Source organism: Physella acuta, unplaced genomic scaffold (genome assembly GCF_028476545.2).
Source record: "Physella acuta isolate Inbredline_101_S28 unplaced genomic scaffold, ASM2847654v3 ptg000792l, whole genome shotgun sequence".
NCBI classification, from domain to species: Eukaryota; Metazoa; Mollusca; class Gastropoda; family Physidae; genus Physella; species Physella acuta.
This window is the reverse complement of record NW_026732310.1, coordinates 237,019-251,522: the sequence shown is the minus strand read 5'-3', so window position 1 is coordinate 251,522 and position 14,504 is coordinate 237,019. Positions and strand designations below refer to the sequence as shown.

The 14,504-nt window shown below is 41.8% G+C and overlaps 1 protein-coding gene across 2 annotated transcripts in view; it reads right to left on the bottom strand.

Annotated features, from left to right (window-relative positions):
- Positions 1-14,504, bottom strand: part of LOC131950959 (glutamate receptor) — a 42,809-nt gene that overhangs the window by 13,305 nt on the left and 15,000 nt on the right. The window contains exons 3-6 of one of the 2 annotated variants that reach the window (XM_059313187.1): positions 7,805-7,957; positions 7,508-7,668; positions 6,690-6,786; positions 6,112-6,311 (exon numbers count right to left, since the gene is read on the bottom strand). In XM_059313187.1, coding sequence (XP_059169170.1) covers positions 6,112-6,311; positions 6,690-6,786; positions 7,508-7,668; positions 7,805-7,957 — 611 coding nt within the window. Of the gene's footprint in view, positions 1-6,111; positions 6,312-6,554; positions 6,575-6,689; positions 6,787-7,507; positions 7,669-7,804; positions 7,958-14,504 lie in introns of those variants that run through there. The other variant, XM_059313188.1, reaches the window with a different exon arrangement.

The window sequence follows — 14,504 nt, the reverse complement described above, 5'->3', positions numbered from 1 at the left end:
AACATATTGTAACCACCCAATCTACACATTTAACAGATTGTAACCACCCAATCTACACATCTAACATATTGTAACCACCCAATCTACATATCTAACAGATTGTAACCACCCAATCTACCACATCTAACAGATTGTAACCACCCAATCTACACATCTAACAGATTGTAACCACCCAATCTACCACATCTAACAGATTGTAACCACCCAATCTACCACATCTAACAGATTGTAACCACCCAATCTACACATCTAACATATTGTAACCACCCAATCTACACATCTAACAGATTGTAACCACCCAGCCTACCACATCTAACATATTGTAACCATCCAATCTACCACATCTAGCAGATTGTAACCCCCCAATCTACACATCTAACAGATTGTAACCACCCAATCTACCACATCTAACAGATTGTAACCATCCAATCTACACATCTAACAGATTGTAACCACACAATCTACACATCTAACAGATTGTAACCACCCAGTCTACCACATCTAACATATTGTAACCACCCAATCTACCACATCTAACAGATTGTAACCACCCAATCTACCACATCTAACAGATTGTAACCACCCAATCTACACATCTAACATATTGTAACCACCCAATCTACCACATCTAACAGATTGTAACCACCCAATCTACCACATCTAACAGATTGTAACCACCCAATCTACCACATCTAACAGATTGTAACCACCCAATCTACACATCTAACATATTGTAACCATCCAATCTACCACATCTAACATATTGTAACCACCCAATCTACCACATCTAACAGATTGTAACCACCCAATCTACACATCTAACATATTGTAACCATCCAATCTACACATCTAACAGATTGTAACCACCCAATCTACACATCTAACAGATTGTAACCACCCAATCTACACATCTAACATATTGTAACCATCCAATCTACACATCTAACATATTGTAACCATCCAATCTACACATCTAACAGATTGTAACCACCCAATCTACCACATCTAACAGATTGTAACCACCCAATCTACACATCTAACAGATTGTAACCACACAATCTACACATCTAACAGATTGTAACCACCCAATCTACACATCTAACAGATTGTAACCACCCAATCTACACATCTAACAGATTGTAACCACCCAATCTACACATCTAACAGATTGTAACCACCCAATCTACACATCTAACAGATTGTAACCACCCAATCTACACATCTAACAGATTGTAACCATCCAATCTACACATCTAACATATTGTAACCACCCAATCTACCACATCTAACAGATTGTAACCACCCAATCTACACATCTAACATATTGTAACCACCCAATCTACACATCTAACAGATTGTAACCACCCAATCTACACATCTAACAGATTGTAACCACCCAATCTACACATCTAACAGATTGTAACCACCCAATCTACCACATCTAACAGATTGTAACCACACAATCTACACATCTAACAGACTGTAACCACCCAATCTACCACATCTAACAGATTGTAACCACCCAATCTACCACATCTAACAGATTGTAACCACCCAATCTACCACATCTAACATATTGTAACCACCCAATCTACCACATCTAACAGATTGTAACCATCCAATCTTCACATCTAACATATTGTAACCACCCAATCTACCACATCTAACAGATTGTAACCACCCAATCTACACATCTAACATATTGTAACCACACAATCTACCACATCTAACAGATTGTAACCACCCAATCTACCACATCTAACATATTGTAACTATCCAATCTACACATCTAACAGATTGTAACCACCCAATCTACCACATCTAACAGATTGTAACCACCCAATCTACCACATCTAGCAGATTGTAACCACCCAATCTACACATCTAACAGATTGTAACCACCCAATCTACCACATCTAACAGATTGTAACCACCCAATCTACCACATCTAACATATTGTAACCATCCAATCTACACATCTAACAGATTGTAACCACCCAATCTACCACATCTAACAGATTGTAACCACCCAGTCTACACATCTAACAGATTGTAACCACCCAATCTACACATCTAACAGATTGTAACCACCCAATCTACACATCTAACATATTGTAACCATCCAATCTACACATCTAACATATTGTAACCATCCAATCTACACATCTAACAGATTGTAACCACCCAATCTACCACATCTAACAGATTGTAACCACCCAGTCTACACATCTAACATATTGTAACCACCCAATCTACCACATCTAACAGATTGTAACCACCCAATCTACCACATCTAACATATTGTAACCACCTAATCTACCACATCTAACAGATTGTAACCACCCAATCTACACAGCTAACAGATTGTAACCACCCAATCTACACAGCTAACAGATTGTAACCACCCAATCTACCACATCTAACAGATTGTAACCACCCAATCTACACATCTAACAGATTGTAACCACCCAATCTACACATCTAACAGATTGTAACCACCCAATCTACACATCTAACAGATTGTAACCACCCAATCTACACATCTAACAGATTGTAACCACCCAATCTACACATCTAACAGATTGTAACCACCCAATCTACACATCTAACAGATTGTAACCATCCAATCTACACATCTAACATATTGTAACCACCCAATCTACACATTTAACAGATTGTAACCACCCAATCTACACATCTAACATATTGTAACCACCCAATCTACATATCTAACAGATTGTAACCACCCAATCTACCACATCTAACAGATTGTAACCACCCAATCTACCACATCTAACAGATTGTAACCACCCAATCTACCACATCTAGCAGATTGTAACCACCCAATCTACCACATCTAACAGATTGTAACCACCCAATCTACACATCTAACAGATTGTAACCACCCAATCTACCACATCTAACATATTGTAACCACCCAATCTACCACATCTAACAGATTGTAACCACCCAATCTACACATCTAACAGATTGTAACCACCCAATCTACACAGCTAACATATTGTAACCACCCAATCTACCACATCTAACAGATTGTAACCACCCAATCTACACATCTAACAGATTGTAACCACCCAATCTACCACATCTAACAGATTGTAACCACACAATCTTCACATTTAACAGATTGTAACCACCCAATCTACCACATCTAACAGATTGTAACCACCCAATCTACCACATCTAACAGATTGTAACCACACAATCTACACATTTAACAGATTGTAACCACCCAATCTACCACATCTAACAGATTGTAACCACCCAATCTACCACATCTAACAGATTGTAACCACCCAATCTACACAGCTAACAGATTGTAACCACCCAATCTACACAGCTAACAGATTATAACCACCCAATCTACCACATCTAACAGATTGTAACCACCCAATCTACACATCTAACAGATTGTAACCACCCAATCTACACATCTAACAGATTGTAACCACCCAATCTACACATCTAACAGATTGTAACCACCCAATCTACACATCTAACAGATTGTAACCACCCAATCTACACATCTAACATATTGTAACCATCCAATCAACACATCTAACATATTGTAACCATCCAATCTACCACATCTAACAGATTGTAACCACCCAATCTACACATCTAACAGATTGTAACCACCCAATCTACACATCTAACAGATTGTAACCACCCAATCTACACATTTAACAGATTGTAACCACCCAATCTACACATCTAACATATTGTAACCACCCAATCTACACATCTAACAGACTGTAACCACCCAATCTACCACATCTAGCAGATTGTAGCCACCCAATCTACCACATCTAACAGATTGTAACCACCCAATCTACCACATCTAACAGATTGTAACCACCCAATCTACCACATCTAGCAGATTGTAACCACCCAATCTACCACATCTAACAGATTGTAACCACCCAATCTACCACATCTAGCAGATTGTAACCACCCAATCTACACATCTAACAGATTGTAACCACCCAATCTACCACATCTAACAGATTGTAACCACCCAGTCTACACATCTAACAGATTGTAACCACCCAATCTACCACATCTAACAGATTGTAACCACCCAATCTACACATCTAACAGATTGTAACCACCCAATCTACACATCTAACAGATTGTAACCACCCAATCTACACATCTAACAGATTGTAACCACCCAATCTACCACATCTAACATATTGTAACCACACAATCTACACATCTAACAGATTGTAACCACCCAATCTACACATCTAACAGATTGTAACCACACAATCTACACATCTAACAGATTGTAACCACCCAATCTACCACATCTAACAGATTGTAACCACCCAATCTACCACATCTAACATATTGTAACCATCCAATCTACACATCTAACATATTGTAACCACCCAATCTACACATCTAACAGATTGTAACCACCCAATCTACACATCTAACATATTGTAACCACCCAATCTACACATCTAACAGATTGTAACCACCCAATCTACCACATCTAACATATTGTAACCACACAATCTACACATCTAACAGATTGTAACCACCCAATCTACACAGCTAACATATTGTAACCACCCAATCTACACATCTAACAGATTGTAACCACCCAATCTACACAGCTAACATATTGTAACCACCCAATCTACACATCTAACATATTGTAACCACCCAATCTACACATCTAACAGATTGTAACCACCCAATCTACACATCTAACATATTGTAACCACCCAATCTACCACATCTAACAGATTGTAACCACCCAATCTACCACATCTAACATATTGTAACCACCCAATCTACACATCTAACAGATTGTAACCACCCAATCTACCACATCTAACATATTGTAACCACCCAATCTACACATCTAACAGATTGTAACCACCCAATCTACACATCTAACATATTGTAACCACCCAATCTACCACATCTAACAGATTGTAACCACCCAATCTACACATCTAACATATTGTAACCACCCAATCTACACATCTAACAGATTGTAACCACCCAATCTACACATCTAACATATTGTAACCACCCAATCTACCACATCTAACAGATTGTAACCACCCAATCTACACATCTAACAGATTGTAACCACCCAATCTACACATCTAGCAGATTGTAACCACCCAATCTACCACATCCAACAGATTGTAACCACCCAATCTACACATTTAACAGATTGTAACCACCCAATCTACCACATCTAACAGAGTGTAACCACCCAATCTATACATCTAGCAGACCATTGGTGTCGATCGACCTCTTGATGTCTTGAAGCTGCTGTGGACGGTACAAAGATAACCTACACCCGAGGTAATAACAATGTGACCTCTCCCAGCACGCCCTGATTTAACACAAAAATCTATAGCCTCCCCTCAACACCCAGAGCCACTGCCCCTACAACCCCCCTTCTCCCCCCCCCCCCCCCCCCCGTTCACCTTGCCCCTCCCCCTCCGTTACCACAGAGAATCTCTGATTCTAGCGACGAGGCCAGATTGTGTCCACGTTACAAGCCGTGAATTGGAATGGCCCCATTTGGTCCCTGATCACTTTTCATTTTCTCAGTTTCCTACCTCTCTTTTGGTTAGCTGAGAAGATGAGGGATTGGAGGATGGGGTGGGGGTGGAGAGAGAAGGAGATAAAGAAAAAAATCCCTCTACGACCCTATAGGCGCTAGTTTTGTGCCTCCTATTTATGTCCGATAAAACGTGTCCATACAACGATAAATACAAAGACAAATACAAAGACTACATGAAGGAAATTGTTGGGCTGCCAGTTGACTTACAAGCTAAAGTGCTTTCTACTCTCACAAACAGAGTTTGTAAATGTAATGTACTACCACATCCTGCGAATATGACAAAATAAATATGTGACGAAGTAAGGTACTAAATACAATCAAACTTATTGTTAGCAGGGACGTGTCTGTCCCACTCAGGCCACCGTTTGCCTTCACATACAGAAGGTCAATTGATGATTGGATTAACGGCGTAGTGAGACAAGTTGAAGAGAGAGTCAAAGTGAATAGTCGAAAAAATGTAGTTGTGAGGCTACAAACAGCACGATAGCACTTACCACCTGCTCTATAACAAACTCAGCCTTGACGGGCTCTATGTCGAGAATTATTCTCAAATCTTCCGACTTCTTGGTTTCGTAGAGTGTTGTTATCATCTTGTAACAGGACTCCCCAGTAGTGACCTTGTGGGGTCGGATGTCGGGGTTGGCGCTAGGATCGTCGTGTAGGTAGTCGTGGATTTGTTCGATTCGTGGGATTGCTGTCGACGGGATATTCATCAATTATGACAATGGTTTGACTCTCATTGTAAAAACATCAATTATAACAATAATCGTGTGTTTAATTGTCGTTGTCAAAAGTTTATCTCAGTTAAAGAATTTGAGGTACTCTATAGAAATTAAATTTCACTTATTCTTCCAGATCAAACACATGACTCATAGTCATTAAATAAGATGTATAATCAAGCAAAGCCTGAGCAATTAAAATGGTTTATGAGTCATACCATCTAATGAATCATACATGTAGTAGATATCCCCCAAAAATAAATGTTGTGTATAATATCTACATACCATCTAATGAATCATAAATGTAGTAGAACTTCTCCCAAAAATAAATGTTGTGTATAATATCTACATACCATCTAATGAATCATACATGTAGTAGAACTTCTCCCAAAAATAAATGTTGTGTATAATATCTACTATAGTTTTCGTCATACTGGGCTCCATGTACACCTGAAATGGAGTGATGGCGTACCGATAGCAACATCAGCTGCATAGTTCATGTAAAAACACGTACATTGTACAAACGTATTAGTTTATGAACACGACATTTGCAATATGAACAGCTTAAAATAATAAATAAATTCGCGTAGAAACACAAAGGAGAATCTATCTTCATGTATTATGCAATAAACGTGAATGTAATATGCTTACGATTTTATATTACTACAAGTCTTAGCAATACATTATTTTTCTCTTGCAAACATTGAAATAGCATTAGAATCTATACATGTGTGTCTAATGCAAACATTGAAATAGCACTAGAATCTATACATGTGTGTCTAATGCAGCTGCATAGAGCAAATGTAAAAAGTAATGAGACATTTTTTTAGACATCTCTAGATAGGATAGGGTTGTTGTGTTGGTTTCAATCACAGATACTTAGATCTACACGCCACTACCAGCCACGCCACTACCAGCCACGCCACTACCAGCCACGCCACTACCAGCCACTTCACTAACAGCCACGCCAATGCCAACCACACCATTACTACCAACGTCACGCCACTACCAGCCATGCCACTACCATCCACGCCTCTAGAGAAGCTAGTAAAAAGTGGCTACTATGGAGCAGCGAGTTTGAGGCTAGTTAAAGTATCCAATATAACGTAACAGGCCTAAGTACCAGCTAGTGACAGGAAAACAGATTTCTCGTTTATGTTTAACACTGTACCTGCATGGCTATCTTAGACTCGACCTTCCTGGGGTCAGCAGGGTTGTTTAAGAAGATAAAAGGAATGTGGGTCTCATTCATGTAGTCCAGCACCGTATCCAGGGCTGGGGGCCTGATGTCTCCTATGATAGTTATCGCCCCGGCAGACAGCATCTTGCAGACTAGAGAGACAATGTTTGGAACATCAATGAAAAACTGGATAGTGGCATAACATTTACATACTCCTCAATGGGAAGTTTTTCTAATCAACATGACAAGTAAACAACTGAGAAGAAAACTTGTGCTAGCAATACTCACTTGTTCGGGATACTTTGTAGCTATCACTTGTATCAATGCTTTCACTTTGGTGTAGCAGTATAAAATCTTCGTTGTCGTCATTATGTTGGCTGAACTGCTGCGTTAAAGACCTTTCGAGAAGGGTGTTGTTGTCTCTTTTGTCGAAGATCAGACCTGGATTGAAAGAGTCAAAATTTAAACCTCTGTACCTTAAGATATGTTTAGCAACCATTAAATATGTTTAGCAACCATTAAATAAGTTTAGCAACCATTAAATATGTTTAGCAACCATTAAATATGTTTAGTAACCATAAAAATATGTAGATCGAACGAAGATATCTAATTATAAGTGTATAGATAAACGAACGCAGTCATTTCTAATTAATAGGAAAAAAGTATCCAAAATGTTTTTCTGTAAAATCAATATTGACGCGTGCAGAATTCAAATCAACCTGAGCTAGTGTGAATGGTTGGACACAAACAAACGATGATTGTCGCCACACAGACACATCATGATTTTATATATATATATATATATATATATATATATATATATATATATATATATATATATATATATATATATATATATATATATATATATATATATCGGAATGACATGGGTATAGACATAATTATAAGCTTAGACCTTGACGTAGATTTATGCGTAGATATAGAAATGACCATGGATATTTATATAGAAATAGATGTAGATATAGACATAACCATGGATGTAGATATAGACATAGATGTAGATATAGACATGACCATCGATATAGATATAGACATAGATGTAGAAATAGACATAACCATGGTTATAGCTATAGACATAGATGTCGATATAGACATAAGCATGGATATAGATATAGACATAGATGTAGATATAGACATAAGCATGGATATTGATATAGACCTGGTTTTGGTTAAGATATTTTGTGAGACATTTTCTCCTAAGATAAACTGTTTAGTAAGGAATAGAGTGGAACTGGGCAGTGTTATATCAATTGATGGAGGTGGGCAATATTTTGTTAGCTGACAGAGGATTGAGAGGTGAGGGATGGAGAGGTGGGAGATGGAGAGGTGGGGGATGGAGAGGTGGGAGATGGATAGGTGGGGGATAGAGAGGTGGGGGATGGAGAGGTGGGGGATGGAGAGGTGGGGGATGGAGAGGTGGGGGATGGAGAGGTGAGGGATGGAGAGGTGGGGGATGGAGAGGTGAGGGACGGAGAGGTGGGGATGGAGAGGTGGGGGATGGAGAGGTGGGGATGGACAGGTGGGGATGGACAGGTGGGGGATGGAGAGGTGGGGGATGGAGAGGTGGGGATGGAGAGGTGGGGATGGAGAGGTAAGTTATGGAGAGGTGGAGGATGGAGAGGTGGGGGATGGAGAGGTGGGGGGTGGAGAGGTGGGGATGGACAGGTGGGGGATGGAGAGGTGGGGATGGACAGGTGGGGATGGAGAGGTGGGGATGGAGAGGTGGGGATGGAGAGGTGGGGATGGAGAGGTGGGGATGGACAGGTGGGGATGGACAGGTGGGGGATGGAGAGGTGGGGGATGGAGAGGTGGGGATGGAGAGGTGGGGATGGAGAGGTAAGTTATGGAGAGGTGGAGGATGGAGAGGTGGGGGATGGAGAGGTGGGGGGTGGAGAGGTGGGGATGGAGAGGTAAGTTATGGAGAGGTGGAGGATGGAGAGGTGGGGATGGACAGGTGGGGATGGACAGATGAGGGATGGACAGGTGGGGATGGAGAGATGGGGGATGGAGAGGTGGGGGATGGAGAGGTGGGGGATGGAGAGGTGAGGGATGGAGAGGTGGGTGATGGAGAGTTGAGGGACGGAAAGGTGGGGGATGATGAGGTGGGGGATGGAGAGGTGAGGGATGGAGAGGTGGGGATGGAGAGGTGAGGGACGGAGAGGTGGGGATGGAGAGGTGGGGATGGAGAGATGGGGGATGGAGAGGTGGGGGATGGAGAGGTGGGGGATGGAGAGGTGGGGGATGGAGAGGTGAAGGATGGAGAGGTGGGGATGGAGAGGTGAGGGACGGAGAGGTGGGGATGGAGAGGTGGGGATGGAGAGGTGGGGATGGAGAGGTGGGGATGGAGAGGTGAGTTATGGAGAGGTGGGGATGGAGAGGTGGGGATGGAGAGGTGGGGATGGAGAGGTGGGGATGGAGAGGTGGGGATGGACAGATGGGGGATGGAGAGGTGGGGATGGAGAGGTGGGGATGGAGAGGTGAGTTATGGAGAGGTGGGGATGGAGAGGTGGGGATGGAGAGGTGGGGATGGAGAGGTGGGGATGGAGAGGTGGGGATGGACAGGTGAGGGACGGAGAGGTGGGGATGGAGAGGTGAGTTATGGAGAGGTGGGGATGGAGAGGTGAGGGACGGAGAGGTGGGGATGGAGAGGTGGGGATGGAGAGGTGGGGATGGAGAGGTGAGGGACGGAGAGGTGGGGATGGAGAGGTGGGGGATGGAGAGGTGAGGGACGGAGAGGTGGGGGATGATGAGGTGGGGGATGGAGAGGTGAGGGATGGAGAGGTGGGGATGGAGAGGTGAGGGACGGAGAGGTGGGGATGGAGAGGTGGGGATGGAGAGATGGGGGATGGAGAGGTGGGGGATGGAGAGGTGGGGGATGGAGAGGTGGGGGATGGAGAGGTGAGGGATGGAGAGGTGGGGATGGAGAGGGGAGGGACGGAGAGGTGGGGATGGAGAGGTGGGGATGGAGAGGTGGGGATGGAGAGGTGGGGATGGAGAGGTGAGTTATGGAGAGGTGGGGATGGAGAGGTGGGGATGGAGAGGTGGGGATGGAGAGGTGGGGATGGAGAGGTGAGTTATGGAGAGGTGGGGATGGAGAGGTGAGGGACGGAGAGGTGGGGATGGAGAGGTGAGTTATGGAGAGGTGGGGATGGAGAGGTGAGGGACGGAGAGGTGGGGATGGAGAGGTGGGGATGGAGAGGTGAGTTATGGAGAGGTGGGGATGGAGAGGTGAGGGACGGAGAGGTGGGGATGGAGAGGTATGGGATGGAGAGGTGTGGGGTTGGAGAGCTGGGGGATGGAGAGGTGGGGGATGGAGAGGTGGGGGATGGAGAGGTGGGGGATGGAGAGGTGGGGGATAGAGAGGTGAGGGATGGAGAGGTGGGGGATGGAGAGGTGGGGGATGGAGAGGTGGGGGATGGAGAGGTGTGGGATGGAGAGGTGTTATGGATAGGTGGGGGATAGAGTGGTGAGGGATGTAGAGGTGAGTTATGGAGAGGTGAGGGATGCAGAGGTGGGGGGTGGAGAATTGCATGTTTTTGGTGATTGATATGGGACTGGTTTTCGGTGAGAGTGTGAGATGTATTTAGGTAGTTTCAATGAAAATCGTTCTACAATGTTACAGTTGGCAAAGATTATGGGTTCCGACAAGTGATTGGACCATAATTCTAGCCATATAATTATGGCATGCCGTGTGACCATGTACTAATGACTTGACAAAGTTATAACCAGACGATCTTGCACTATTCCTAAAACTAAAAAATAGTGGGTTCTATTTTAAACGTAAACACATTTACGTCCAAATCCATTTTGCTCTGTTTGCATAAAGCCACATTGTGGAAGAGCCCAATTCTCGTGCCATTAGGTCGGTGGAGAGACTTTGTTCGTGGCATATCGATTGGTCAGCGCAGACCTAGCATTATATATTTAGCCATCCTGTTAGCACGAGATGCTCCCTAGAGCTTAGCCTGGTAATCTCTTCTCCATAGAACACCGTTCACACCATTTCACATAGCTTTTACACTTGTTCACAGTGCATTTACGTTCATTCGTAAAACATTTTAGTGCTTATTCAGAAACATTTACTTTCATTCATAAAACATTTTAGTAGTTATTCAGAAGCATTTACTTTCATTCGTAAAACCGTTTAGTTGTTATTCAGAAGCATTTACTGTCATTCATAAAACATTTTAAAGCTTGTTCATAAAGCATTTGATTTCATTCATAAAACATTTTAGTGGTTATTCAGAAGCATTTCTTTCATTCGTGAAACATTTTAGTGGTTATTCATAAGTATTTTCAATGCATTAAACTTGTTTAAAGACCACTGTCCACGTCGGCAGAACCTTTCTATTCGTCCATAGAACTTGTCCGACAAGAAGCAGTGACCACTTCACAATCAAGTCAACATTTCATTTGATCTGTTTATCCAGCGTTATTTACCAGAGGTTGTACACAAGACGCAGTAACAACAAATATACAACAAATGTATATGGTGTAAAAATGCGTAAAGTTTCCCTTTAAACCTGACGATCTATGGGGTAAGTGAAGTAGAGTTCCCTTGTTTCTGTGACCTCGGCATATGAAGAGATAGTGTGGTCATCACTATGCCCAGCCTTTACTTTCCCTAACGTAAGTTAGGTACCCATCAGAGTAGGGTGGACTCAGGGACGGTCTACTGACTTGAACCCGGATTCGAACTCGAGACTTACAGGTTAGCAGTCCAGCTCTCTACTGCTAGACCACTCCGTCACAAAAAATGCGTACTTATAACAAATATACAACAAGGTTAAAACAAATGTATAACAAATATACAATAAATGTACAACAAATTTACAATAAATGTACCACAAATGTACAACAAATGTACTACAAATGTACAACAAATGTACAACAAATGTACAACAAATGTACAACAAATGTACAACAAATGTACAACAAATGTACAACAAATGTACAACAAATGTACAACAAATGTACAACAAATGTACAACATATGTACAACTAATGTACAACAGGGTGTACACAAGGTGTGATTAAAAGAAATGGTCAGCTAGATTGTGTGTAGATGCCTTTCTATTTAGACTGCAAATGAAAAGTATTTAAATCTTGTCGGCCTCAATAATAGTACATGGTTCACCAGAGCTACTCTCACACATCACAGCATTATGTAGACATGACAATCACACCCTTCATGTGTAACTTCACATCACAGCATTATGTAGATATGCCAATCACACCCTTCATGTGTAACTTCACATCACAGCATTATGTAGATATGCCAATCACACCCTTCATGTGTAACTTCACATCACAGCATTATGTAGATATGCCAATCACACCCTTCATGTGTAACTTCACATCACAGCATTATGTAGACATGACAATCACACCCTTCATGTGTAACTTCACATCACAGCATTATGTAGATATGCCAATCACACCCTTCATGTGTAACTTCACATCACAGCATTATGTAGATATTCTAATCACACCCTTCATGTGTAACTTCACATCACAGCATTATGTAGATATGCCAATCACACCCTTCATGTGTAACTTCACATCACAGCATTATGTAGATATGCCAATCACACCCTTCATGTGTAACTTCACATCACAGCATTATGTAGATATGCCAATCACACCCTTCATGTGTAACTTCACATCACAGCATTATGTAGACATGACAATCACACCCTTCATGTGTAACTTCACATCACAGCATTATGTAGATATGCCAATCACACCCTTCATGTGTAACTTCACATCACAGCATTATGTAGATATGCCAATCACACCCTTCATGTGTAACTTCACATCACAGCATTATGTAGATATGCCAATCACACCCTTCATGTGTAACTTCACATCACAGCATTATGTAGAAATGACAATAACATCTTTCATGTGTAACTTCACATCACAGCATTATGTAGATATGCCAATCACACCCTTCATGTGTAACTTCACATCACAGCATTATGTAGATATGCCAATCACACCCTTCATGTGTAACTTCACATCACAGCATTATGTAGATATGCCAATCACACCCTTCATGTGTAACTTCACATCACAGCATTATGTAGACATGACAATAACATCTTTCATGTGAGTTCTTTCCACCTTTGTAACACTTTATTATTGGATTACTAAAAAAAATGTGGAATAGCTTCAGGTGTAATTAATTTATTATATTTCCTTATCATATTTTGTTTTAAAGGCATCTATACTGACATAATATGAATATTTACCAGCACTATTAGTAATAAAGCGTATATGTAAAAGTATAGGTATAGGCATGGGTATGGATATGGGTATTTACTTATGTATTTATTTCTCTTCCTCTGCATATATATATATATATGTGTGTGTGTGTGTGTCTCTGTGTGTCAAAACGGGTGTGTGTATGACTCTTTTTTTATGCATTACTAAATCGTTCGTTTGATCGACACGAAATATTGGGAAGTTGTTGGAAAGTTGTTGGGAATATTACTGAGCGAGCTTTTACCATAAAAAGAATCTAAAAGCTGAGGGGGTGCACCTCGATAACTGTGTGTGATCTGGCGCTCATAGTTCCTCAGAGGTTAGCACTTGGGGCCTATGATTGGGCCTCCTGCATAAGATAGGGGTCATGGGCTCTATTTGATCTATGGTCAAACGGCGGTCGAATAACCCGGAGCATCTATGTCGCCTCTATCAGAACTTTGGGGTCTACATTCGTTTTAAAGAGCACCCTAATTTATGGATACGGTGCGCTACTATGGGCAATGACTAAATAGAACCAGGCGCCCAATCCGGAGCCCCACGGTGGTCACGCGTCATCCCTGTCATCTGTGCGGTCACCGAGGGGTGTTTTACTACTGATAATGGTCAACGTATGCTGAAGGCAAGGTTTTTATAATGGTCAACATATGCTGAAGGCTAGGTTTTTATAATGGTCAACATATGCTGAAGGCAAGGTTTT